The 20205-nt window shown below is 38.5% G+C and overlaps 1 protein-coding gene and 1 pseudogene across 1 annotated transcript; one reads left to right on the forward strand and one right to left on the reverse strand.

The window, feature by feature from the left end:
• Window positions 1-1670: 1670 nt before the first annotated feature.
• Window positions 1671-2517, reverse strand: LOC113058031 (uncharacterized; annotated as a pseudogene).
• A 2835-nt stretch (window positions 2518-5352) lies between these two features.
• On the forward strand, window positions 5353-17778 carry klb (klotho beta). The gene is made up of 5 exons (XM_026225712.1): window positions 5353-6184; window positions 7150-7663; window positions 9139-9404; window positions 9695-10790; window positions 16629-17778. Exons 1-5 carry the CDS (start codon window positions 5489-5491, stop codon window positions 17057-17059), a joined length of 3003 nt encoding a protein of 1000 aa, XP_026081497.1. The 5' UTR covers window positions 5353-5488; the 3' UTR covers window positions 17060-17778.
• Window positions 17779-20205: the final 2427 nt, after the last annotated feature.

A 20205-nucleotide genomic window follows, 5' to 3' on the forward strand; every position in this document is an offset into this window, starting at 1 on the left:
AAAAATATTTTGAGAATATAATCAGAAAAATATATATATAAATATATATTTTTCATAAAAGTTCCAGTTAATTTTTGTTAACCTACATGATATTTCCAGTATGGAGTTATTTAACAGAATAAAATAAATATATAATAAAATCGTTATTTGCGTCATGGAATGTTGCAGTAATAAAGATAAACATACAATGGAAAGTAAGCATAAATAATAATAATGAAACAATAATCAAATAATTTTTTATTCATGCTTACATTTCATTGAACTTTTATTTTATTTATTTTTTTCCAGTGTTCCATAATATATTTAATAATTCCATTGTTTATTTCATTTAGTCCATTAAATTACTCCATATTCCAGGTTGTGGGGGTGGATGATAAACATCTTGATTTTTGACTTTTAAATTATTTTAAGTCACCTTGAGGCCATGTGGAAGTTTGCTGAGGCCCCCTGGTTGAGAACAACTGCTTTAAATTATTTGTAAAATAATTAAATTAAATTAAATTTCCTCGAATCATTCTTCTCTCTGAGAGTAGGAAGGACGGTCTGCAGAGCTGCTCTGAGATTTGCCCAGTTTCTGCTTGGCTCCCTCCGGTGGCCACTTAGACTTCAGCTGGTATTACTTTGAGGGAATGAGATACAATGGCAGAATGAGAATGATGCAGAACATAAACATTCGCTCTGGACGAAATGAGCGAAGACCACGAAGAAGCACCTTCAGCTTTGCTTGATGCTTTTGAGGATGTTCTGAATGATCATCTTTCCCAGGATGAAGTCCCGCTCATGGTGACACACTTGCAATCCACAGTTACCTTTGAGCTTGGAAAGAAATTGAGATTTGATCCGGTCTGTGTTGTTTTGGCTGTAAGAAACAAACGCATGGAAGTGCATCCCCTCTGTTTTCAAGTCTTGAGGTTTCCCGGTAAAGGCGAATGAAGGGAGTTGGATCTTACCGACAGCTTCTGCAGGTTTGTCTTTGTAAACTATCGATCACTCTATTTTGCTGAAACATCTTGAGCAATATGTAGGCATTGGGTAATAGCTCTAAACTGGTTTGGATTCTCTCTTGAAGGGAGAACAATTTCTTTATAAGATCACTTCCACTTCTACTGCATGTAAATGGGGTGTCCCACAGGGATCTGTTATAGGCCCTCTTTTGTTTTCTCTCTTTCTCCTTCCATCAGATTTGTATCATATATATATATATATATATATATATATATATATATATATATATATATATATATATATATAATTTTTTATATAAATGTGTATGTAAACGTGTGTTGTTGTTGTACATACACATATGTAGTTTTTCTTTTGTGTGTTTGGTTTAGTGTTATGTTATAATCATTATTATAATCTTATACCATTTGTTCTTTAATATTTGTAATTGTTTTTAGCTTTAATTTTTGTTTTTCATTTAAATTTTAAGTTTTGAAATTTAGTTGTATGTATTTGTCATTTTTATCTAATTTATTTATTTTTAAAATGTGTATAGGCAGTATTTATAAAGTTTATAAAGTTGTTGGTTTGGATCTGATTTTAGTTATTTTAACACTACAACTGATTGCTTCTGTTGTCCTCATTTGTAAGTCACTTTGTATATAAAATTAAATGACTCTAAGATTGAAGTGTTGGTTTTTGGAACGTTTGGATTTGGACCTTGGCTTCTATGACTTTAGGGTTATTTTTGACTCTGCACTTAAATTTGACAAGAAAGAAAGCTGTTGAGTTGAAGACTGCAATATTGTGTTTACACCGCTTGTTAAAATGTGCTAGGTTATATCCAAGCTAACACTGCATAGGATTCCTCGACAGTGCATCTGCTGGATGACCTACATTCAGCTGTCCACCAAAGTAAATTCGACCTCTTTGCAAAATGCTGCAAAAACATCATCAATGATTGGAATATCAAGGTCGCTTTTGGACAATGCAGTGATGGACTTTTTGGCGGTTACACCAGTAAGACTGTTCTCCTGATAGGTCTGTAGCCCATGTGAAATAATGAAGAGCATTTTCAGAGTAAGATTGGTCGTGTAAGTGAATTATTGGTTGCTGATTGATTTGGTGCTCAAATCCAACCACTGCAGGTATGTCAAGGTGAAAAATTCCCTTCCTAGTGCCATGATGGAAAACAAGTTGGATGACAAGTCTAAGAACCGCAGATGTCCCGCCTTAAGCAGACACAATTGGTCCAAGAGGTTCTGGAGTTTGTTGTGTGACCAAGATCTCCAAAGCCAGTTTAGGGTTAAATGTATCCATGTCTATGTTCTCCGGTATATTCCAGGACAGATTTAGGAAGTTGAGTCGTGGTGTTTGGGATAAAGTCTTTGGCGCTCAGTGTCTGGATGCGATTCTGCAACAGATTTAAGTCCTCCGAGGTCAGTTTGAGGCTGGGGGAATGGAGGACAGGTTCTGAGATGACTAATTCACTATGATGCGCTTTATGGCCAGAATGAGGAATGGGTGGAAATACGTGACATAAACAGACACCATTCACCATCCAGACATATTCATATTTCTGCAAGAGAGAAAAACACTTGATTTCATTTCCTGTTTTAAGTTTAAATTGGCTCTGGATGTTGACTTCAGATGTGTCTTATGTGAAATCTCATTTAAATGATGTCCCTGAGCTTCTGTGTTTTCTGATGTTTCACTTCACCGAACGTCAGACACTTACTGCCAGCCACCAGGTTATTCACTCTCAGATATGGATCCTCATATAGAATTAATAATTTGACTAGTATTCATGACAAGTGCATGAAAGATTCTCCATCAAAGAAAACATCAATGTGCTGCTTTGTTGTGAACTTTTGTCTTACAGTGCTCTAACATTTGTATATTTAAATATATAAATATCTCAAAAAGGGTTTGTTTAACATATAAATCATTGCCTAATAATTGCGCAACTATGTTTGACTCGTTTTGCCAGAATTTGCAGTACCATATTTGACCAGCAGATGATTTGGTTGCTCTTTTCAACGTTTATCACTTTACTTGATATCTTTAAATAAGAGATATCCATCTCTGAACAAATTTCAGAGTACAGTCTGTATTTTTCTGATAATGTTGTTGTGAGGAACCGTAAAATGAAGTTCATTATTTACCTCAAACACAGTTAATGCTGTTAACCAAACACCATCGAAGGCTGTCTCTATTAAACATATGTGTGGTTAAGCAACCATAATATTTTATTTGAACTTTAGGTCTTTTACCAAAGAATTGTAAGTGTTTTAAAGCACCAGACAACGACGTGCTCCTGATGTGAAGGATGGAGGTAATTATGTGCAATTATAGCCACAGTTTTAGCAGATTAAAACAGTAATCCTATATAAAAATCTAATATATGAAATACATTGCCACATATCAAGGCTGATATTGTGATATACAAGGCCATATATACTTTCACACACAAACATTATGTGTATTACCTGTACAAAATCAACTAGTATTGACAGGTTTAGGGTGGATGGATAGATAGAAACGGAAATATGTTCACAAATGTATTACACATACCATAACATACATATTTTTCTATATATTTTTACTTCATATGACAATATATTTCATATGTGGATTTTTTTACTGGATGTGAGTCGAGTTGTTAAAGTTCACTCACTAAAGCTGTTGTATTCAGACAGGATGTTGTCTTTGTAGGGCACTGAAGACAGAAAATCAGGTTTTCTGTGTTTGTGTCTCTTGTTTTGCTGTTACACGTGTTGTTTTCCACTGTTCGAGCTGATTTTCGTTCAGCATCGTCTTTGAACAGTCTTGTGATCTAATCAGACGCTCAAATTATGTCTCCAAACACAATCGCACGCAGCACTGAGCCTATAAAACTACAATCACATGTCCTGGAGCTGTCATCCACTTCAATTGAGTTTGATCTTCAACCCTGAATGTAAAGCAAAGGTTTATTGTTGTTTTCATTGCAGCGGTTTGCCTGTCTTCCGGTCTGATGTCTGAAACGTCTTTAGAGGGATATTGAAGCTGTTCTTCAGAAATGACAGCTTGAAATGAAAGCGAGGTCAGATGCACGTGTTGCAGAGATTGAAAGTTATTCACAGCAAATAATAAATGTTCATATCTAGGTTTTCTTTATACATTTTCACTTATATGTTACATGTTTTATTAGGATTTTTATTACAACTTACAGATTTCCACCTTTTTCTTTGTTATATGGTCACATTACAAGAGTTTTAGATTAATTTATTTTCAAATGCCTTGTAAGTAAAAATAAATTTTATTTATTTATTTATTTATTTATTTTTCACAATCCCAGACCTAAACTTTGAATCTTAAATAAGAAATAAATAAATAAAATTATAATATATAATTTCTCTTTATATTAGTTTATTATTTTTTTAATTAAAATAATTCAAACAGTGAGTTAAATAAATTTGCTAACTGAATGTTTATTGTTTGAAATGTTTTCTGTCAGTATGTTAAAATTATATATTTCAATTTAAAGAAAACAGATGTAAATAAAACAGATTATTGAAGTATATTATACAACAAGATACTACTTTTCTACTTCTCAATTTTAGATTTAATTCAGTGTCTTGCCATTCCTTTAAATTATATGTGAAGTTTACTAGCAATATTTTTATGAAATATTGAAATGAAAAATGTTATATAATGTTTGTTATATTGATGAGTTGGTTGTCAGTAATTTTTACTGCTATTTGTCTCTTTCTAAAATGCATTAATATGCTGGTTTGGCAATAAAAACGAACAAACAAAAAAAATAATAATAAACAAAATAATAAACCAATTTGGTGCAAAGTTATAGTTTAGCAGTAATTAGTGATTGTTTAAAATCTCTACTTAATAAAAATTTGTTGATGATTCAGAAAAATGTATTTATTTTTATTTTATTTGTCTATTGTTGTTTTTTTTTCTGTTTATCGATTAGTTTATTATTATTATTATTAGATACATAATATTTTGCATCTTATCGAAAACCAAGCCAGTTTTGAGGACATTCACGTTTTTTATTAAATATATCTTGTATTTATTTTTAAATATAACAATTAATTGTAATACATGTTTTTATACTGATGAATATTGGAAATGGTGGATATTGATATATAAATTGAATAGAGTATGAAAGGTGTGATCTAAGATAGTTTGCAGGGCCCATAGAGACATCCATCAGTGTGTTTCAGAAAAAGCCAAATTAAATTTACTCCATTGATCTGCCAGATAAAACATCCTTCATTCTCTCTGCTCCTTTCCTTTCTCTCTCTCTCTCTCTCTCTCTCCATCCATCATCAGTCTCTCTCTCTCTCTCTCTCTCTCTCGTTCTCAGACACTGTAAGTCATGAGAGGATCAGAGTTCATGTTAATCATTGATCAGAGCTCCGTCTTCCTGCACTCTCAGATCTTCAGTGTTTATGTGCGTCGCTCTCTCTCTCTTTTATTAGTAATGCTTTGGTTTTCCAGTGGAGGACGATGAGCGGATCTGTGCTCTTCTAGGTCTCTTACGATGTTTCGTGGTTTGTTTGTGTGCGTCTCTTTAGCATTGATTTTATGGGGAACGATTGAGAAGGTCCAGGGGAAAGCATCTAAACTGTGGCTGCAGCCACTCAACGAGACGTTCCTGCAGACTGGTGTGTTTCCCAGCGGGTTTCTGTGGGGTGTTGGGTCTGCGGCATTCCCGACCGAAGGATCCTGGGATGCGGATGGGAAGGGTGAGTCGGTTTGGGATCGCTTTACTCATCATAGGGATCCCTCCAGTGATAGCTACATCCAATGGGAGGAGGATCTGAAGTCAGTTCAGTATCTAGGTGTGAACTTCTATGCTTTTTCTTTATCCTGGACACGGATTTTCCCGGATGGGGATGCCACGGCGAATCCCAACCCGGCTGGAGTGCAGCATTACCGCCGTTTGATCGGGAAGCTGAAGGAGCTTCATGTGGAGCCGGTCGTGACTCTGTTTCACTGGGATTTCCCGCAGGTCCTGCAGGAGCGGTTTGGAGGATGGCTCAACCGAAGCACGGCGGATGTTTTTGCAGATTACGCTGCGTTTTGTTTCCGAACTTTCGGTGCCGAAGTCCGCTTCTGGATTACAATGCATAACCCATATCTCCTGGCTCTCCAGGGCTATGGGACCGGCGCTCACGCTCCTGGAGTGACCGGAGACCCCGCTGACCCCTACATAGCAGCACACAACCTCCTCAGGGTGAGTATGGGGTCAGAGGTCAAAGGTCGGGTGTGAAAAGAGTAAATGCAGAAATAATGCAGCATGTCAGACTGTGTGTCAGGAGATATTTAGGGATTCATGAGCCTCCAATAACCACAAACTAAATTAAGATACAGGTAGAAACATTTAAATAGTTCTGTAAATAAAATATCCTGGTCACCTTTTACACCAAAATCTATTTATTTATTTATTTTACATAAAGAAGATAAAACATATATTTAAAGACATTTATTTTTTAATTGAAATTATTTTCATGAGAATTAAGTAAATATTACATCCTTTCTAAAATATATGTTTTTTACTGTAATTACATTTTTGAGGAGGGATTTAAATAATAATTTCTTTATAAATATAAATTATATTTTCTATTTTTGATATTATTTTCTATTGATTTATGTTTATTTAATTAGTATTGTCCTTTTTTAGTACTAGTCCACAAGATTAATTATCTATAAATAATAATAATAATAATAATAATAATAATAATAATAATAATAAATTGAAGAACACAAAGTATAAGTAGCCTATTTTTAAAGCCATAAGGATTCATTATTTTATTTCTTTATTTTTGCATTGACTTTAATGACAATAGACACATTTTTTGAAAATTTAATTTTATTTGATTTTATTCTTCATAGTAATTTTAATTGCACTGAAAATGTTTTGGGGAAAAACACAGCAGAAATGTGTCTACTGTATATGTTTTATTAGGTTTAACTTTTATTCTTAAATGTAATTTTAATTACATGACAAAGATTCAGTGTAATTTAATTAATACAATTATTTAATAAATTAGATTTATAATTTTTACTTTAATTTACTTGATAATTAGACTAATAAAGACATGGACTCTTCTACATTATGTCTATGTCTTCATGTAATTTCTACTCAAATCTGACCAGTGGCTTCAGTTTTGATGAGGGTTTGCTTTGGTGTCTCCGCAGGCTCATGCTAAAGCGTGGCATATTTACGACAAACTCTTCAGACCCCATCAGAATGGTAAAGTCTCCATCACCCTCGGCTCTTATTGGGTGGAGCCTCTTCACGGCCAGGCCACGCCTGCCAATGTGGAGCTCTGTCAAAAGACCATGGAGTCTGTGATTGGCTGGTTCGCAGAGCCCATATATGGAAGTGGAGATTATCCCGAGTCGCTGAAGGCCTCGCACCGCGGCGTAATCCCAGAGTTCAGTGTGCAGGAGCGGCTCTGGATGAAGGGCACTGCAGACTTCTTCTCTCTGGCCTTTGAGCGGGAGACGCTGAAGGTGGGTAAAGGACTGGCCCGGTTCGGGCTGATGGTGAATCTGGACCTGAGGAGCGTTCTGGTCTGGGTCCAGCAGACTTACGGTGATCCGCAGGTGCTGATAGCAGAGAACGGATGGTTTTCTGATGCTTCTGTTGGAGTTGAGGACACTGTGAACATTTATACTATGAAGTCATTCATCTTACAAGTAATGCGAGGTGTGTGTGTCTCAATAAATTAGAATGTTGTGGAAAAGTTCATGTATTTCAGAAATTCAACTCAAATTGTGAAACCTGTGCATTAAATAAATCCAATGCACTCAGACTGAAGTAATTTAAGTATTTGGTTATTTTAATTGTGATGATTTTGGCTCACATTTAACAAAAACCCCAAATTCATCTCGACAAATTAGAATATGGTGACATGCCAATCAGCTAATCAACACAAAACACCTGCAAAGGTTTCCTGAGCCTTCAAAATGTTCTCTCAGTTTGGTTCACTAGTCTACACAATCATGGAGAAGACTGCTGATCTGACAGTTGTCCAGAAAACAATCATTGACACCCTTCACAAGGAGGGTAAGCCACAAACATTCATTGCCAAAGAAGATGCTGTTCACAGAGTGCTGTATCCAAGCATGTTAACAGAAAGTTAAGATGCACAACCAACCGAGAGATACGCAGCCTTAAGAGAATTGTCAAGCAAAATCGATTCAAGAATTTGAGTGAACTTTACAAGGAATGAACTGAGGCAAGGAAGTGTCAAGGAATTTACTAAACCACAGACAACGTCAGAGGCGTCTTACCTGGGGTGAGGAGAAGAAGAACTGGACTGTTGCACAGTGGTCCAAAGTCCTCTTTTCAGATGAGAGCAAGTTTTGTATTTCATTTGGAAACCAAGGTCCTGGAGTCTGGAGGAAGGGTGGAGAGTTGCTTGAAGTGTTAAGTTTCCTCAGTCTGTGATGATTTGGGGTACAATGTCATCTGCTGGTGTTGGTCACTGCACCCGTTTACTAAGAAATCTTGGAGCACTTCATGCTTGCTTCTGCTGACCAGCTTTTTGAAGATGCTGATTTAATTTTCCAGCAGTATTTGGCACCTGCCCACACTGCCAAAAGCACCAAAAGTTGGTTAAATGACCATGGTGTTGGTGTGCTTGACTGGCCAGCAAACTCTCCAGACCTGAACCCCAGAGAGAATCTATGGGCTATTGTCAAGAGGAAGATGAGAAACAAGAGACCAAACAATGAAGATGAGCTGAAGACCACTATCAAAGAAACCTGGGTTTCCAGACCACCTCAGCAGAGCCACAAACTGATCACCTCCATGACACGCCGAACTGAGACAGTAATTAAAGCAAAAGGATTCCCTACCAAGTATTGAGTACATGTACAGTAAATTAACATACTTTCCAGAAGGCCAATATTTATTTATTTTTTTGTTGTTTTTATGAAGTATTCTAATTAGTTGAGATTGTGAATTGGTGGGTTTTTGTTAAATATGAGCCAAAATCATCACAATTAAAAGAAACAAATGCATAAAAGAATCACAATATATCTCCATAACACACTAATGATTAAAATATAGATGCACTTCTCTGAGTTGTGTGTAATCTGCACTAGGGATGAACGCTGAATGAATTTAAGGACATATGAAAGATAGTTTGTCCATAACGTTCCTCTTTGTCCTCTCAGCCGTTTCTGTAGATGGAGTGCGTGTGTTCGGATACACGGCCTGGAGTCTGTTGGATGGGTTTGAGTGGAATGATGGTTACAGAATACGGAGAGGTTTATTCTACATTGACTTTAGTAAAGCTGAGCGCCACAGAGTCCCGAAGACCAGCGCTCACTTCTACAGAAGGCTGGTCAGAGACAACGGATTCCCAGCCGAAAACACGCCACACATCGAGGGACGATTCCCCTGTGACTTCCAGTTCGGTGTGTCCGAGTCAGTATTACAGGTGAGGAAAGAGGAAAAAACACATAATCTGTATTATTTAAGCAGTTTTGACGAATGGATCCAGTCACATTCTGTTTTATTCTGCAGAACAGTGGTCAAACTAAATGAAAATTATTTTGTGAACCGTTAACATCGTCTAATATGTTGCTTTTTTATCATATTTTTCTGAAATAACGTAATAGTAATTTATCTAGGTTTATTTAGGTTATTTCCAGGTTTCAGTGCATGTGAAACCTCTTGACTCGTACTGTTTAAGAATGTTTGATATTATTTTCTCGTCATGTTGGTCAGGTGCATCTGCATCCGTTCTCGCCTCAGTTCACCGATCCGCAGCTGTACCGCTGGAACCTGTCGGGCAACGGTGCTCTCACACCCGTCACTGGAGTCCTGCTTCACACACGGCCGGCACAGTGCACAGACTTCCTGTTCATCCAGCGGCACCTCTTCCTGCTGGGGGTCACGGGGTCATCGCACTACCGTTTCACTCTAGACTGGACACAGCTTGCGCCCGGCGGTGACCCGGCATCTGTTGACCCAGAGAAGGTTCGGTTCTACAGGTGTTTGTTGATGGAGCTCCAGCGCAGAGGAATCCATCCGGTCGTGATCCTGTATCAACCCAGCAACCTCTCGTCCTCACTGGGTTTACCTCAACCACTACACGCTAACGGCGGATGGAGAAACGCTAGCGTTGTGGAAGCATTTGTCAAGTATGCTGTGTTTTGCTTTCATGAATTTGGAGCCTTGGTGTCGACGTGGATCACCATTAATGAGCCAAACCGGTTAAATGATTTGTATGCCAAGGAACGACAAACAGTGGCACGTCACTTGCTATTAGCGCACGCAAAGGCGTGGCACATTTATGATGCGCAGTTTAGACAGAAACAAGGCGGGGCTGTTAGTTTGGCTCTTCATGCTGATTGGGTTGAACCGGCCAATCCATTTTTAGAATCTCACAAATCCGCCCAGCAACAGTTTTTGGAGTTCGAACTGGAAATTTTTCTCGACCCTCTGATTGGTGAAGGGAATGAGGGGCGTGGCAATACTCTGATTGGCTTCTCCGACAACGAAAGGGCGGAGCTTAAAGGGGCACTCGATTTCATCGCACTTAATCACTTCACGACGTGTTTGGTGTCGCCATGGAAACACCCGAAGCCACTGAACTTGGAGCATGGCTGCTCGCGGACAAAGGATCCCACCTGGCCAAGATCGCACCTGGGACAGGCACTCGTGCCCTGGGGCCTCCGCAGGATGCTGGGATGGGTGAGGAATCACTATGGTGATCGCCTCCCCATCATCGTCACGGCAGCAGGGGTGGACGATCATGCGGTTCATGATGACCAGCTGAGACAGAGCTATATCAGGAGCTACCTGCAGGAGGCACTGAAGGGTGAGCAGAGGCTGAATAGAAGGATTTTAGAATTTCGACTTACAGTACATTCAGGCTATCAATTTTTACCATTTCATCATTTTAACCTCTTAACTATTATTATTATTATTTTTTTTTTTATTAATTTTTTTTTTTATCCATTTGTTATATGTAAAGTAAGTACCCACTTTTAGCGTTTGGTTCCATTATGTCTTTTCCCAATTAATTTTCATAATAAGAATTTAAAAATGTATATTTAATTCCTTAAAATGTACCAAACAGTTCTGATATGAATCAGAATCTGAATATTTATTTAAGAATTTTAGAAGCACATTTTTGTCTTTTTAATAATTTTTAATATTCAATTATATAGTTAGAATTAAATTTGAATATAGCATCTAAATATAGCATATAGCACGCTTTGGGAAGTCGTGGCCTAATGGTTAGAGGGTAGGACTCCCAATCGAAGGGTTGTGGGTTCTAGTCTCGGGCCGGAAGGAATTGTGGGTGGGGGGAGTGCATGAACAGCTCTCTCTCCACCTTCAATACCACGACTTAGGTGCCCTTGAGCAAGGCATCGAACCCCCGTGTGCTCCCCGGGCGCCGCAGCATAAATGGCTACCCACTGCTCCGGGTGTGTGCTCACAGTGTGTGTGTGTGTTCACTGCTCTGTGTGTGTGCATTTCGGATGGGTTAAATGCAGAGCACAAATTCTGAGTATGGGTCACCATACTTGGCTGAATGTCACTTTCACTTCACTTCACTTCACTTCACTTAAATATTTCATAGTTTAATTAAAAGTTATTTTATTATTTTATTGTATTATTCTTACTTGTTATTGTTATTACTGCGGATATTATTATTAAATTATTCTTTTATTTCTTTCTTTTTTTTTGTTACATTTCTCCCTAAACTAAATATTAAATAAATAATTAAATATTTTATTTAAAATATAAATATTTATTTAAAATGTTATATATTATATAATATATTTAGTTTACATATCAGTTATATAATTAATTTGTTGTATTATATAATTATTTTTGTTATTGCTATTACTATTGATTACTATTATTTTTTTATTATTATTATTTAGTTTCATTTGCCATATATAAAGCAAGTCCCCACTTTTAGCACTTTTCCATAATTCCCATTATTTTTAATTATTTATTTTATTTTAGCATAATGCATAATTATTTTAGCATTATAAAACAATTTTCCATTCCTTAAACCAAACCAACCACCTCTGAGATGAATCAGAACTGAATAACATTTGATTTGAAGCAAAACATTGACAGCTTGTTCCCTCAAATCATTTTGAGATATACGATATATTTTGTTCTTCATGACAATATGGGGTGTGCTGAAAATGTATAATCCTTAAATATAAGCAATATAAAGAACGATCCTTGCCTCAGCAAAGAGCACTAATTATGAAACATGTCTCGTTATATCTGATAACAACATTAGAGATTAAAGAGCTGTTTTGCAGAATGCTAGCGCAGCAGTGTGTGTTATCTAGTGTTATCTGTTTTACGCGGCATAATCAGCCACTTCCTCTGAGGTTTGACATCAGGGTCAAAGGTCGCACCGCTGTAATTCTGTCTTAGAGCTGTTAATGAGCAACCTTTGAGACGTTATGAGCACACAGGGACACACGGGTGTCATGTGGATGCTGTATGATCCTTGAGCCCAGTGCGTCTGCTTTTACAGTGTTTGTGCGGATGTGAGTCAGCGTCGCTTCACGCTTTAGTTTGTGTGCCTTCTGACAGATCACTTGATAAAGCTGTGAACAACACCTATTTTTACCTGCGTACAAACAGTGTGTGTGCTATCAGAGCTTTCCAAACTGAGAAAAACACTGGCTATTAATAAATGAATTACTTTAAAGTAAAATAAAAAACAATTAAAATAAATTTATACAAAAAAAAAAAGATTTTTACTAAATATTTTGTTATCATGTGATCATTAACTACATCAGAGAACTCTGAACATGCATCTGTGTTAAATTAAAATATTAACCAAATCATAATATTTTCAGTTAGAATTAATAAATTATAATAAAATATAAAAATAATTCATTTAAAAATGTCAAAATAAAACACTGATCAAATATTTTATTTGTTTACGTGCATATGATGTTACGGATCACTCGGGAGACAGAGGAGTAACAGATGAAGTTGTTTATTAAAGACACAAGCAGAGGAGCAGATAGTGAGGAGTGGATGGGCGTTGGAATCCGTGCCGGGAAGGTAGTGACTTCTGGAAGGGTAGGGGAACCACACACACGCACTTTAGGGGAATTGGTATCTTCGGAGGCTATCCTTAGAGAGAGTAGAAGAGGAGTTAGTCCTAATATTAAGCATACAGGAATGATCTTGTCGCAAACGTGACCGGACGATGACTGAGTGCGTGTGTGTGGCTTTTATGGTGCAGCGCTGATGAGTGGATGATGAGGAGCAGGTGGTGATGACTAGTATTCAGGTGAGGGTGTGCGCTGTGATTGTATGGAGGTGGAACCTGGCGTGTTTGTAATAGTACCCCCTCTCCCCAGGGCCCGCTCCTGAGGGCCGGGGACCCCGACGACATGGTGGGCGTCCTCTTCCCCTGGGAGCTGGTCGGTTGGGGTGAATGGAAGGTATCCAGTAAGGCGGGATCCAAGATGTCGTTGCGTGGGACCCAGGAATGTTCCTCTGGACCGTATCCTTCCCAGTCCACTAGGTATTCCAGCTGCCCACCACGCCGCCGGGAGTCCAGGATGTCCTTGACTGTATAACCTGCGCTGAAATGTAGGGTGAATCCGGTACTCAGGGGGAAGCTGGAGTTTATAAGTGACCGGATTTATCTGCTGGGTGATGGTGAACGGGCCAATGAATCTGGGTCTAAGCTTAGGGCAGGGTAGACGCAGGCGGATGTCCCGGGTAGACAGCCAGACCTTCTGACCGGGTTGGTGGGTATGACGGAGTGAGTTCTGTGTGTACTCGACCCACCCCATGAATTGGTTCCAGGAGTTCTGGTGGCCGTGACAGAAGGTACGGAGGAAGCGTCTGATCTCCTGGACCTTCCTCTCCGTCTGCCCGTTCAACTGTGGATGATAGCCGAAGGACAGGCTGATAGCCACACCTAGGAGGGAGTGAAACGCTCTCCATACCCAGGAGATGAACTGGGGGCCCGAACCGACACAATGTCTTCTGGGATGCCAAAGTACCTGAATACATGGTTAAACATCAGTTCTGCCGTTTCCATGGCAGTGGGTAGGCCCTTCTATCCACAATTACTAGTATACATGTGTTATTGTCAGAGGGTGGAAGGTCCGTGATGAAATCCACCCCTAGGTGTGACCACGGGCGATTGGGAACGGGCAGAGGATGGAGTTTGCCAGATGGTAGGTGGCGAGGACTCTTGGACATGGCGCAGTTGGTACATCCACTCACGTACCTTCTGACATCCGACGCTATGTTGGGCGACCAGAAGCATTCCCGTAGCAACGAGAGGGTTTCATTGACCCCTGGGTGACCAGTGCCAAGTGATGTATGGGTGGAGTGGATAAGTGGAGTGCGCTGTGTCCTGGGGATATATATTGGTGTCCTGGTGGGCAACCCGGTGGGGTGTTGTTAGGAGGTTCGGCAGGAGGAAGAGTTTCAACTGACCAGGTGATAGGGGCAACTATGACCTTGTCCTGGAGGATGGGTTCTGGGTTTTCTGACCTTTCTTCGGGTACGTAACATCTGGATAGAGCATCGGCCTTTACGTTCTTTGCCCCTGGGCGGTAGGAGATGGAAAACTGGAAGCGGGTTAAGAATAACGCCCAGCGGGCCTGTCTGGGGTTGAGTCTCTTGGCTGCTCTAAGGTATTCCAGGTTCTTGTGGTCAGTGAGAACTTGAAACGGACGTTTGGCTCCCTCCAGCCAATGTCTCCACTCCTCCAGGGCAAGTTTGATGGCAAGTAACTCCCTATTCCCGATGTCATAGTTTACCTCCGCCGGGTTGAGTTTCCTGGAGAAGAAGGCACATGGATGGAGGCGGCTGGGAGTCCCCTGCTGCTGTGAAAGGGCCGCTCCCACTCCGGTAGTTGAGGCGTCCACTTCCACTATAAATGGCAGATCGGGGTCTGGATGTACAAGGAGTGGGGCGGTCGTGAAGGCTTGCTTGAGGGCCTGGAAGGCCTCGGTGGTGGCAGGAGTCCAAGACAGAGATTTTGGCTTCTGGTGGAGAAGATTGGTTAGAGGGCTGGTGATTGTACTAAAATTCTGAATGAATCGTCTATAAAAGTTGGCGAAGCCAAGCAATCGTTGCAGTTCCTTAATAGTGGTTGGCTTGTTCCAGCGCCTCCTTGATGTAGTCCTCCATGGCCTTCTCCTCGGGAACGGATGGGGGATATATCCGTCCCTTTGGCACTGGTTCACCCAGCAGCAGATCTATTGCACCATCCTACTGCCGATGTGGAGGCAGCTTGGGGGCCCGTGTAGGGCAGAAGACATCGCTGAAGGTGAGCGTAGTACTGGGGAATGGAGATGGATTGGTTCTCGACAGGGCTTTCAATGGATGTGGAGTAAACTGGTAGCGGTTCAGGGGGATGTTCCAAGGGAACAGGGCAGCCGGAGATACATGATTGAAAGCAAGCTTCGCCCCACTTCAGGATTTCTCCGGTCTTCCAGGAGATCACAGGGTTATGCTGCTCCAACCATGGGCGCCCTAGGATTAGGTCAGAGGTGGAGTCCTCCAGAACCAGCAGATGGATTTCCTCATGGTGTAGAAGTCCTGTCTGGAGGGATATGGGACCCACACAGTGACGTACATATTTTTTGCTTAACGGCCTGCTGGTGATTGTGTAGACCTGGTAAGCGGCCGGCGTGGCCGTGGTTGGGAGCCTGAGCTGACGGCAGAGGGCACCGGAGATGAAGTTGCCGGACGATGACTGAGTGTGTTTGTGTGGCTTTTATGGTGCAGCGCTGATGAGTGGATGATGAGGAGCAGGTGGTGATGACTAGTATTCAGGTGAGGGTGTGCGCTGTGATTGTGTAGAGGTGGAACTTGGCGTGTTTGTAACATGTGACTGATGACCGAATTAAGAGAACTGTGAATATGCTTATTCATTAAATTTTAGAATGGAAATGATTAATTGTAAAATATTAAAATAAAACACACAAAAAAAAAGTTTAACTGCATTTTGTGACCATTAACCGACATCAAAGAGCCATTAACATGCAAATGTGTTGTTAAATTATTGAAATATTAACTAAATCATAAAATATTATAAATTGTTCTTAAAAAAAATTATAAATTGTTCTTAAATTTCAAAATGCTCTCTCTCTCTCTCTCTCTCTCTCTCTCTCTCTCTCTCTCTATGTATATATATATATATATATATATATATATATATATATATATATATATATATATATATACACCAGGTACCAGGTGACCATTGGCCTACATCAGAGTATGAAAATGCAAATGTCAAATTATTTAAAATATTAACTACATCATAAAATGTTTTAAATTAAAATGCATTAATCATTTTAAAATATCAACAGCAGCGACAAAAATGCACTAAAAATTGCTTACTTGAACCATGACCATGCTAATATTGTAATTGAAATATTAACAGAAGCTTAAAAAATGTAAAATTAATAAATGCATCATTTAAAATCTAAAATAAATCAATAAAATAAATGAACCATCAAAAAAAAAAAATCTAAATATGTTTTTTGTTTTGTGTGGAAAGAGATATGAAATAGCATCTATATATTTACAGTAAATGCATTTAAATTGTATTAACATTCTAAACTGAAATAAATACATGTTATAAATAGTGCTAGTGATGATTGATTCAACTCTTTCTCTGTTCTCCGAGCAGCTCGTGAGTTGGACGGCGTCAATCTGAAAGGGTTTTATGTCTGGAGGCTTCAGGACCATCGTCATGATATCAAGTATGGTCTCTTCAGCTCTGCCGCTCATCACTCTCGACCCAAAGCGTCTGTCAGCGTGTACCGGGACATCATCACTCACCGCGGGTTCCCATCCACAGCTGACCAGCGACCTTTGACCTGCTGGGACACGGACAACGGGACGAGCTGCGAGCTCTGCACACGGATCGCGGAGAACAAGCCCCTGCTGTTCTTCAGCGTGTGTGTGTCTATCAGCATGTCCATGCTCGGCGTGCTCATCTTCATCTCTGTGGTGAGGAAGAGGAGGAAGAAGAAGAGGAAAATGCCAACTAATGTCAGAGTCCATCAGAGGTTCGCTATGATGAGGGTGGCTCACGGAACAGGACTCCTGCGCCATTAAACATTCAAATAAATGTTTATTTGTTAGCACTGCATCAGTGTCTCATCAATGGATGCCCTGCAGTGAATGGGTGCCGTCAGAATGAGAGTCCAAACAGCTGATAAAAACATCACAATAATCCACAGCACTTCAATCCATCAGTTAACATCTGGAGAAGACAGAAGATGAAACCAACCCAAAATTAATTCTTTCCCTACCCCAAACATGACTTGAATTGGTAGCTATTACAAATCTTCTGAAAGAGTCCAATCGACTGATCACAAACACAGGTGAGGAAGACGCAGAAACGAGTGATCTCTTATGAAAGCAGATGCATATGAAAAACAATGCGATCATTAACCATAAAGAGCATATAAATGAAAACTGCCTTATGTTACCGAGTGAAATGTGGATCCCGGAAACATTAAGGACTGTGAAGCTTTGGGGCGTTGATGGAAGCAATCTACTGCATCTATGCTCTGATCATTAAAAAATGAATATGATCCAGATGTAGTCTTTAATAAAAATCTGATTTTCTCAGCTTTTTGATCAAAATGTTGCTTTTTTTTTTTTTTTTCAAATAGAACTAACTTACGTTCAAAAAAAAAATTGTTCTTTATGTTTGTGTGTTGCATCCTCAGATATTCATTCAACAAAATATTCTGGAAGCCATGACATTTTTGAAAAAATATCAGAAATGCTGGTGGTGTTTGGCCACTTAAAAATAATAATAATAAGTTTAAAAAAAACACACTGGCGGGGAAAGAGTTAAATTCATAATTTAAACAACAGTAAATTCTCAGCAAATTTTAGTTTTTGTTTAAACTACACCATATAAACACTTTGATGCATTGGCACAAAATTTGGTGGGAATAATAATTAGGATTTCCTGAAGGTGCCAGAAAAGTTTGAAGACAGCACCACCTAGAGTTCAGAGGATATAGCCTAGTCCGATTGGTCCAAAAATTAATCCAACAAGGCAATTTTAATATCAAACCATTGCTTCCAGATAAAACACAAGTCCATAATCCATAATAACACTTCCTCCAGTTAAAAAATCTATTTCCTGTTGTCTCTCACATCAAAATACAAATACATATTTGTTTATTTTTGGACCGTATTATCAAATGTTTGGACTCTCATTCTGATGGCACCCATTCACTGCAGAGCATCCATTGATGGGACACTGATGCGATGCTACATTTCTCCCAATCTGATGAAGAAACAAATTCATCTACATATCGGATGACCTAAAGGTTGAGCACATATCCAATCTTTTGGATGAACTGTTGCTTCAGACACAGGAAAATGTGCATGAGTGGAATCTCATAACAACACTCCACAAAATTAAACATCAAATATCTATATAGCTAGATGACATCACTGAATTCAATGATGAACTGCCTTTAACTGTCATTCTGCATTATTGACACGCTGTTTTCCTAATTAATGTTGTTCAGTTGCTTTGACACAATATTTTTTGTTTAAAGCACTATATAAATAAAGGTAACTTGACTAAAATTTAAAAAACTAAAATAATGCAATTTTTTTGCTTTAGCAAAAGCATAATTATAAAGGATTTCTGCTTTAAATTTTCAGAATTACCTCTTTATTTAGTTCCATTGTAAATGCTTGACTCAAGATGTTGTCTTGAACCCAGAGCGCTGCTTACAGGAAGTTTTGTGTACATTTTGTGTAATATTTTCAGAGGAACTGTCCCTGTTCTTGGAGAACTGTCCATCAGGAAAAGCTGCTGCTTCAGAATTCACTTTGCTTGGTATCAGTTTAAATGAGGGCTGCCTGATTTTTACTTTTTGATGGAGTTTGACTGATTGAATATGACTGAAATTGGACAACTGAAAGACAATGGATGAATGTGTGCTGTATATTCTGCAATACTGTAAATAATAATAGCATTACATTTCTAATCATGATTCGAAAAGTGGAAATTTTTAATGTTCTTAGATAAAAAAAAAAAGTATAATGTTATATTTTAGATGAAGATAAAGTTAGTAGAATGTTGTAAGAAATGTTATTGCAACATTCTAATAATGCGCATGCATATATAAATAAATAAATAAATAAATAAGTGTGTGTGTGCTCTTGTTTTTGTATCATATCAGGACACAACTCTGTATAATGTCATGGGTATGACACAGGTATTACAAGGAGAGGGTGACTTATGAGGACATAACCCATGTCCCCATTTTTCAAAACGCTTATAAATCATACAGAATGAGTTTTTTTTGAGAAAGTAAAAATGCACAAAGTTTTTTATTTGGTTTATACTTGCAATGCAAAACAATAACATATTGCTTTGATATTAAATCAATAAGAAGTCAAAGCAAACAGACCAGATGTAATTCCAACTGCTGCAATGCAGAAAAAAAAAAAAAAAGTGTTGACATTTTTCATCACTGAAAAGTCAAGGGATGTGTTGGTCACCATATTTTAAAAAAGATCGACATGCATGCATTAACAAGCAGCAGTATAGTGTTTGTAAGCCATACTCTACATCACACGTCTGATTTTCATGGTGATGGTCTTTAGAGAATTCCAGCTCTTCTTCCAGTAGTACCAGGTGGCCCCAATATTAAAACTGCCATCATGATCTTTAGCCCATAAATATATTTATTTATATATATTTATCATATATATTTTTTAAGTTGAGTTCTTGACCCTTGATACTTGTTGAGTTGCTTCTTTGGCAACAATTGCAGGTGTTTTCCAAAAACATTTCTGCTTTGATTAAGCAGCTCAGTGTGTCTGTTTTACTCGGCCGGGCACAGCTTATCTTTATTTGACATTGGATTTTTTTGACAATGACAATTTATTTATATAGCACAGTTATTTACAATTTCCGTCAACCAGTGTGCTTTCCAGTAGGTCATTAAAAACTGAAAAGACACACACAATAACAAATAAATAAACTGAACAATTATACATTTTATGAAGAAGCACTAAATCAAGTATATGGCCATCCTTATGAGTGGGAGCATTTAACCCAATAGAAAAGTCAAAAGCATTCAGTAAATGGATAAACGCCTTAGCTAAGTGATCATTCATGCAGCAATCATGAACATTAAAATCTCTCCATTAAAAGGAACTTAGCAAACTCCGTAAAAAATTAGCATGTTCTATAAAAAAAAAAAGCACATGGGGGTTCA

This window comes from Carassius auratus, chromosome 39 (genome assembly GCF_003368295.1).
Source record: "Carassius auratus strain Wakin chromosome 39, ASM336829v1, whole genome shotgun sequence".
Taxonomy (NCBI): Eukaryota; Metazoa; Chordata; class Actinopteri; order Cypriniformes; family Cyprinidae; genus Carassius; species Carassius auratus.